Raw genomic sequence first — 8,575 nt, forward strand, 5'->3', positions numbered from 1 at the left:
CACGACACGAAAATTAAGTTTCATTCATTCATTAAATGTAGAGAGGAGAACATCACTAGGCAGACAAAAGTCACTATTGTGGAGAAGACAAAAGACCTCTTATCACAGTTTGTAGTGGAAGATGTAACGATGTACTATGCAGATAGGTTGTCTGCTATGGAGAAAAGGATTGGAACGACAAAGAAAGAGGATCTGTTGGAGCTTTACTTTGAGGTAGAGAATGAAGCCACTGAACAAGACAATACACTGTGCATTACAGCTAGATATGTTAGCTGATGCTGGTCAGTCCGAGTTGTGATTCTATTGTTTCCATGGTACTTCCTCCTGTATTTATTTGTGATAAGATATGGTACTTGTGTGTTGTGCATTGGTATGCTTCACTTTCTCTGGGCTCTACATGCTTGCCAACCTTGAAGTTTCAGTGTTTCTGTGCAAAATGTATACTGAATGTAACGTACAACATTTGTCATATAATTACATCTGTTGTCTTGTTATCTTGCAAACTCCTGTGTTGGTTATCTTGCAAACTCCTGTGTTGGTTGTGAATATTGAACTCTGTGTCGTTGCAACATGCAAGGTGATAGAATGTTCAGCAAACTACTGTTATATGTAGACTTGCCAACATGGACAAGAAGCGTAAGTAGACGCATTTATTTCTAATGCAGTGTACGTGTATGGTATACGTTATCAGACTGTTACGACAAAAGTTGTAGGCTATGAACTGGAAAGGCCCCAATTCCCAACGACGGTCAGAAATCCCTTGTCCTGTCTGTATCCTTGGTAAACCTGGCTAATTTGCGAGAATCGTCTGCAGCCGCTCTCCTGTCTGTCCGCCATCTTGGATTTCGGACAAATTTTCGGGTCACGAGAAATGCGCCTGCGCAATACCGCTGACGGCGTGATTAATGACATAGGCAGATTTACCTACATTCCGAGCTGACCTTGCAGCATTTCATCCAAGGCATTGACTCTGCCACACGCCTCCGGGTAATTGAGCGAAACCCCTCCACTATCGACCAGGCCGTCGAGATCGCCACCCTTTATGAACAAGCAGTGGCCGCCACTACCCCGCGTGAACGCTCAGTCAACGCTGTCCACAGTTTTTTTTTTCAATTCTTTATTTTTCATACCAACATTACATACAAAATAGAAAACTATAATGTTGCCTGAATGTCATTGGTATTTCACAGGGACGATCTACACGGTGACCACTCTGACAGAGCAAGTTTCTGCCCTCACGACGTTACTTGAGGGTCTGCATGCTCTTTTCCGTAAGGCGTAGGCGGGCCAATTTAATTTCCCGTAATTCGTAGGGACGTTAATTTATTTACCGTAGTTAGTAGTGAGGAGGCAAAAATTTCCCGTAAAGCGTAGCCAGCGCATTTCACGTAAAGCGTAATCGAGCCTAAAAATTCCCCGTAAATCGTAGTCTGGACTACCATTTTTCGTAAGCCGTAGCGGACGAACCAGCAAGCAGCGGATGACCTGTTAGGTCAACGTCGTACCCAGGATTTCTATTGTCTAACCTGGACACGAGAGCACCCATGACATCAGTGGAGTTCTGTGCTATTATTAGTCAGTATTGGCCAGGTGGCGGGAGCACATCTGGAGGCAATCTCAGTCACATCTTCATCTTGTCTGTCCCTTTCTTGCCTGTCCCATCTGGGTCAATGTGTGCGGTACAATCCCACCATGGCTCATGTGACGCCCGTGATTGTGGGCATTTTATCGCATACGGGGTCGGTTCTGACCCAGTATCGGTGCAATGAGGATCGTCAGTGTTTCAAGACAGCGAAGTGACTAATGTGAGTCAGCTGATAAACAAAATAGACGAACAACTCGGGATAAAGGAGTCAGCCAGCAAGACCGATCTGCAGATGACAGACACTACTTTAGCGCCAGAATTTAGCGTAAAGCGCTGCCGGCCTCCCAGAATTTAACGTAAAGCGTTGCGAGCCTCCATAAATTTAGCGTAAAGCGTAATCAGGACCCCCCATGCAGACCCTCAGCAAATAGTTACTGCAGGGCTTTTTCAAGTCTTATCCCCAGCTAATGTCTTAAATTCTATACACACAACTTGCAGACAAATACTATAAATCAATGGCTCCTCATTAAAGCACTACAGTTGTAACAGTATGGTTAACAGTTAGATTGAGTTCCAAGATCCCGGATGTTGGCCTACTAAACTCTTCACCGCAGAGGCTTACCTAGTGACTCTACAGCCAACCTTTCGTCATGGCTCTCTGGATAAAACCAGTTTGCTCTCTCTGGAATAGCTCTCCTCCAATCAGAAAGGGGTCTTTGGCCACGTCCCCCTTTCTGTCAATCAAAGTTAGCGTCAGTTTCGAGACCAAAAGAGCCCTTGGCCGGGCTAGAGAGAGAGACAGAGAGGGAGAGAGACCAAGACGTCGTCCGGCCACCCGGGTCCTAAGCTTCTGCCTGCTCCGACCAGGAGTTAGTAGTTTGTAAATTTGGTTCTATGAGTTTATCTTAGCGGATCTACTACCTCTGTAGATCGAAGTCATCCCTTCACTTCTGATTAGGTATGTGTTAATCTTCTGGGTAATAACTGTTCAGCCACTTCAGCTAGGGTTTTAAAGAGTAGCATTAGAAGTTCATTTGGGTCCCTTTTACTCCATCTCTAGTTGACTGCATTGTGTTAAACCTGTGTTAGATACTTATAGAACTGTTAAGACCTGCTTTCTCTTAGTCGAGTCTGTATTAGGTTCGGAGTTGAATGAATAAATCTTCCGGTGGTGCGATCGAATCCCGTGGCCTGTGTTAGTCCTTCATAGTCCCAAGTACTGTACCGTAGTGAGAGTACGGGTACGTTTCCGACTAGGGCTAGCCGTAATCCTCCTAGACCTGAGTAACATCCAGAGGCAGTACAGTACACACATACAGTGTACAGGGAGCTACATATGCAGCTGTACTAGTAGGGAAGGATGGAATGGATCATGTGATCCTGCTTAGGCCATATCATGTGATCTGTCCAGGCAGCAGTAACTGAAACATGTACATGTAGGCAACAAGTATACAACTTTTCCATCTCAGTCACTGCTAAATCCTTCAGCATTAGCCATTAGAGTTCCCTGATGTTCTTAAGTCACTGTTGTGAATAATGTTATTTTTGAGGCCCCTGGAACTGCAAGAAACTAGGTCAATTGAGCTTGCATTGCAGGCAGCTTTCTTCCAGTACAGTAACTACATGTAGCTACTATAGGGCATTACAATTTGTTTGTCTTTCCCCTACTACTAGTATGATGACCTTTCTTTGCCATGGGACTAGAGAGTAGTCTTTAGAAGACTGTGTTTATCAGAACTTAGGAGTCACACCCTACTATAACTTCAGGACAAGGCAAGCAGCTTGATCCACCCCTCCACCCAAGTGACCAAGTGCTGAATAGGCCTGTGTGTAGCTCCTTGTTTTCCTAATTACATGGTTCATCTGGTAAGACTTGATTAAACAGACAACAAGACTCTAATGCCACAGGAGGGGCATCCTGTATCTACATGTAGCTGGGAAGAAGCTGATAGCCCCTGTGTTTCCTAGCCTCCAAAGCAGACTCTCGTGATGCGTTTTTAAAAATGTTTTTTGTTAGTGGTTGCCTCACCGAGAGTCTGCATCCAAACATAGTTTATGACAGGAGATTATAGGCTCCTTTCAGACAGGGATCAGTAACATGTCTGCGATAGGGTAATTCACAAGTTTGTGATAGGGCAATTCACACCTAGGCTGGAGGTCTCTGTATTGAAGTTGACCCCAATATACTCTGTCACATTGTGTCTTTGGATCTAGTTAAAACACAAATATTATTAGTTAAAATTGCACATTCTATTTCCTCATCATATATTAGCTACAGTTTTTACTCCTGGTTGGTTGATTTATTGCTGCAGACTTATTGGGATAAGCTTAAACAGTCTCAGAACTTGACAACATGCCCAGAGCAATTACACAGTCACGCATCCATGCTGATAATCCTAAAGTGTTTTTAATTACCCTTTGATCTCATGTTTGGATGCAGACTCTCGGTGAGGCAACCACCAACAACAAAAAATCCAGTAAATAAAGGCAATTTATCAGAAAATAGAGCGTAATTAAACATAAAAACATTTTAAAAAAACGCCTCACGAGAGTCTGCTTTGGAGGCATGTGTTTCCCTGGGCAGAGAAGTTGCCCTAAATGTGTTGTTGTAGAGGCGGGGCATAACAAATCATTATCAAAACCCAGTAGCTGACTCTAATCTCCAAGCAGATGTTTCGGTGGCTGCAAAAGACAGTATGAAATTGGGTGGCGTGTTTGATACTGTCTGGCCAATTTGATACTGTCTTTTGCGGCCACCGAAACATCTGCTTTGAGATTAGCTGACTCCTGGTGTACAGTAGCTGCCATACTATAGGCTTGTTTTTTACACAGGCAAAAAGAAGAGCTTTAGACAATCAATTTCACTCCTTCAGAAACTTTTTTTTGTGTGTAAAGAGTTTTAAAAAGTGTTGTACAATGTATTTTCAGGTGTTACAGAATGCATAGACCCTAGGCGAGTAGTAAAATGTGCCTTTTGCGAGTAGTAAAACTATTTGAGAGATGAATAAAGGAAAATTATGATGTACTGCTCTAATGCAATACACTGAGATGGGGGTGAGGTGAACAGAGACCAGTTAAGATATCATACTTTCATAGCCTTAACAATAACAATACTATTCTTCAACTTTCCAGGCCAGAGCCATAAACAGCACAAGGGGTGTGCACTTAACAGTAGCCACCCTCAGCAAGCGCTGCTACAGGATGGCTGTTGGAGTCATGAACAAGTGGGCCAAAGGAACATACCAACGCCAGCCCACAACAGCCGTGACTCAGACGCTGTTTTACTGCCTTGTAGGCCTGAAAGACGAGCAGGACGTATTCAACGTCCTGCAAGAGTTCCACAATGGCTGTCTTAAAAGCAAAAAGGAGTTCGATCAGAAAGTGAATGGAATCAAGGTCAGTTTGTAAATGTGGTTTAATAGTTCCGTTTTTATAGGCATACAGAAGAACAGAGGCCAGTATTATTTTCTAAAAGACCGACAAACAAGTATCCAGAAACTTACTCACTTACTTGAAACACATTGCAAAAATTCATTTCCTATGGTTCTTTGTGAAATAATGTATTTCTCCTGGCTGTAATTGATCTGGAGGGTAAGCATGGAGGGGCACTACTCAGTTACTGGATTGTACCTGGTTAATCTGTAACTAAATTTTAGAAATTCGCATGATTTTGTATATTTAAAATGTGGTCTTTTAGAAAATAACACAGGCTTAGAATTCCGATCTGAATTCCAGATTGTCATGGATTCCAATCTCTACTGTGACACATGCAACTGTACATGTTAGTGACATTACCAGTCTTTTTGTTTTTATGACCTTCCTGTTGAGTGGTCTACAATAATTACCATTGGAGCTGACATATGACAAGTCAAACATGTGGAGGGAAACTAGAATGCTGTTAACAGACATCAAACTTTCTGAAAGAACTGTAATGGAATACCTATCATTCATACTGCATTCATACTGTGTGACAGGTATAATATCAATTAGCCTGGTCACCAGTCTCAATGGATCGGCTTACGGCAAATTTGGGGCATAGATATTTTCTCTGTCAGTCGATCTTATAGCTGGCTTGTTCTAATTGACTTCGTGGCGAGCTACAGTCCCCCGTAGCGTGTGTCGGGGGGTTGGGCGGAAGTTAAGACAGTTAGCGCCGATAAGGGAGCCACGAAGGTCTGGTTAACCAGGCTAAATATCAATTAAACATGTTTGTTCCTACAATGACAGCTTTCAAAGCAGGGGGGAGATGCCTGTCAGCTGCTGCGTGCAGAGAAGCAGCGCCTCTGTGAGACTGTCAGGAATCTGACAGAAGAGAAGACAGCAGCAGGAATTGAACAGCTTATCTTCTAATTTGTTTGCTATATTTAACCTAATGTTGGGCTTCTGTGCCTTGATAACATTTATTTCCAATAAACAATGATTTAAAAAGCTAGGAATGGGAGGGGGGTTGTTCACAGATCCAATGTTGATTTTTGGACAGTTATTGCGAGTCTTTCCAGCCTGGCCCGACCGGGGATCGAACCCCGGCTACTGAAACCACGAAATGTAGTACATTGAGTAAAAAGATAAAGTCAAGTGAACAGTGTTACTCACAACCTCGGCCAATGGCTACAACAAATGTATCATGAGTTGTGATTTATTAGGGTGGTTGCATTCACTTTGGTTTAGTACATAGTGGCTGGTACATATTTACAAGCATGCTGTATCTCTAACTTTCTGTTGCTGCCTTTTTTTTGGAAAGCACTGTATATGTCTATGTCAGTAATGCGATCATCTATCACTTTTAACAGGTTCCATCTCAGTTTTTTTGGCAAATGAGCTGAAATCTGACATAAAATTAGAGTAAGCCAATACCCCAAGTCACGTTTGTTTATATCCTTTCCAAAGGGGCAGGGGGAAGATGCAGAGAAGCAGCGCCTCTGTGAGACTGTCAGGAATCTGACAGAAGAGAAGACAGCAGCAGAGGCCGAAAATCAGAGGCTGTCAGGAGAAATCGATAACCTGAAGAAGGAGCTAGACAAGTCCAAGAAAGACCTGGACAAGTACCAGAAAGACAAGGTTTGTTTATTCTTCATTAGATTTCAATTAGGAGCTTAATTGAGTTATACACAACTAAACTAGATAAACATCTACAAAAAACAAAAAAATCAAAATGGAACTGCAAGGTCAGAGGTCATAAATCTATATACATGTATATTTTACATACACTTGGTCATCTGATCACTACTACCACCAAGAGTAAGGATTTACTGGTGTCCAGATTTTACTTTTTGCAGTTTAAAAAGCACACCCCAACCCCCAACCCCGTGCTAGGCGAGTGTTGTGTTGGTGTGTATCGTTAACTCTCTTCATCGTCTGTAGAAAGATTCTGGTTTTTTGGTTGTTCAAACTTTAGTAAACAGGGAGAGGGCACTATACAGTCTTTCCTTTACTGTGGGCCAGTGCAACCTTTTATGCATGTGGTCAATGTTAGATTTGTATTTGCAGCGCAATTAATTGACAACGAAGTAGTTTTTGTCCAAGGAAAAGAGTAACAATGTATAGAAGAACCAAGCACCTCACAAGCATCAAAGTTAGCACATAGAAATGTATACATGTATAAGTTAATACAACATGTAATAATGTATGTTTTATTAATAGGAGCCACACGAGGCAACTGAGCCTGCGCCAAAGAGCAGAAAAACGGTAAGTACAAGTATCTCCTGTAAAGTGCCATTGTGTATAGCAAATTTAGACTTTCTAAATTAAAATTTAGCATCATTCATGGATTACAATCTCCATCATCGTGTGCACTGCTCTTTCCTTTTTTACACATAAAGCTTGCACTAGTTAAGTCATCCTGTCTAAACTTCCAAAACATTATCTTTTCACTATTTCTCTTATTTCAGTTACACAACTGGGAGGGAAAGATCTGTAAAGGTTAAAAATATGTACTAAATACTTTATTTTCCAATCTGTTTCTTTTCACTATTTCTCTTATTTCAGTTACACAACTGGGAGGGAAAGACTATCACCATGGGCAAGATGGTGGCTGTGGTATACAGCAGCCCCCACCAGGTGTATTACGGACAAGTGGCAGATATAGCGGAGAGAGAGGGAGAACAGGTGGTGATGGTTGACTTCTTTAAAAAGGCAAGAAAGTCCCTTGTGGCCAATGGGGAGAGGCAGCCGGTGCCTCCCACCTTCATTCTGGACACTGATGTCCAAGTGGTAAAGAATGGCGAGACCCTTTCCCTCTCCCAAGGGGAAGATGGTAGACTAAAGAAAAAGGAGACCCAGTTTTGGGCTACAGGGAAAAGTCCCTGAACCAGATTGTATTTGTCAGGTGAAAGACAAAGTACTGTTGTTTTGTGTAGAAAAGCCAGGTAAAAGACAAATACTGTTGTTTTGTGTAGAAAAGCCAGGTAAAAGACAAGTACTGTTGTTTTGTGTAAGCCAGGTGAAAGACACGTACTGTTGTTATGTGTAGAAAAACCAGGTGAAAGAGAAGTACTGTTGTTTTGTGTAGAAAAGCCAGGTGAAAGACAAGTACTGTTGTTTTGTGTAAGCCAGGTGAAAGACAAGTACTGTTGTTTTGTATAAGTCAGGTGAAAGACAAGTACTGTTGTGTTGTGTAGAAAAGCCAGGTGAAAGACAAGTACTGTTGTTTTGTGTAGAAAAGCCAGGTGAAAGACAAGTACTGTTGTTTTGTGTAGAAAAGCCAGGTGAAAGACAAGTACTGTTGTTTTGTATAAGTCAGGTGAAAGACAAGTACTGTTGTTTTGTAGAAGTCAGGTGAAAGACAAGTACTGTTGTGTCGTGTAGAAAAGCCAGGTGAAAGAGAAGTACTGTTGTTTCGTGTAGAAAAGCCAGGTGAAATACAAATACTGTAGTTTTGTGTAGAAAAGTCAGGCGAAAGGTTTTCATTTGACTTAAATAAAAGTGAATAAAAACATTAACAAAAGGTCTTAGCGTGGAAGTTCATCAGTGTTGGTATACATCATTATGAAT

General features: G+C 42.0%; 1 protein-coding gene across 1 annotated transcript; it reads left to right on the forward strand.

Annotated features, from left to right (window-relative positions):
- Window positions 1-4,742: 4,742 nt before the first annotated feature.
- On the forward strand, window positions 4,743-8,125 carry LOC109472108. Its single transcript, XM_019771684.1, has 5 exons — window positions 4,743-4,981; window positions 5,813-5,849; window positions 6,486-6,643; window positions 7,226-7,270; window positions 7,571-8,125. The coding sequence occupies exons 1-5, from the start codon at window positions 4,787-4,789 to the stop codon at window positions 7,889-7,891; spliced, it is 756 nt and encodes a 251-aa protein (XP_019627243.1). The 5' UTR covers window positions 4,743-4,786; the 3' UTR covers window positions 7,892-8,125.
- Window positions 8,126-8,575: the final 450 nt, after the last annotated feature.

This window comes from Branchiostoma belcheri, unplaced genomic scaffold (assembly GCF_001625305.1).
Source record: "Branchiostoma belcheri isolate BF01 breed outbred unplaced genomic scaffold, Haploidv18h27 scaffold268, whole genome shotgun sequence".
Classification (NCBI taxonomy): Eukaryota; Metazoa; Chordata; class Leptocardii; order Amphioxiformes; family Branchiostomatidae; genus Branchiostoma; species Branchiostoma belcheri.

Bases quoted from the DNA above. Each gene is read 5' to 3' on its own strand.
- LOC109472108 (XM_019771684.1), top strand. From the start codon at position 4,787: ATGGCTGTTGGAGTCATGAACAAGTGGGCCAAAGGAACATACCAACGC. The intron at 4,982-5,812 runs GTCAGTTTGTAA...CTACAATGACAG, and splicing joins AGAAAGTGAATGGAATCAAG to CTTTCAAAGCAGGGGGGAGA. The intron at 6,644-7,225 runs GTTTGTTTATTC...TTTTATTAATAG, and splicing joins ACAAGTACCAGAAAGACAAG to GAGCCACACGAGGCAACTGA.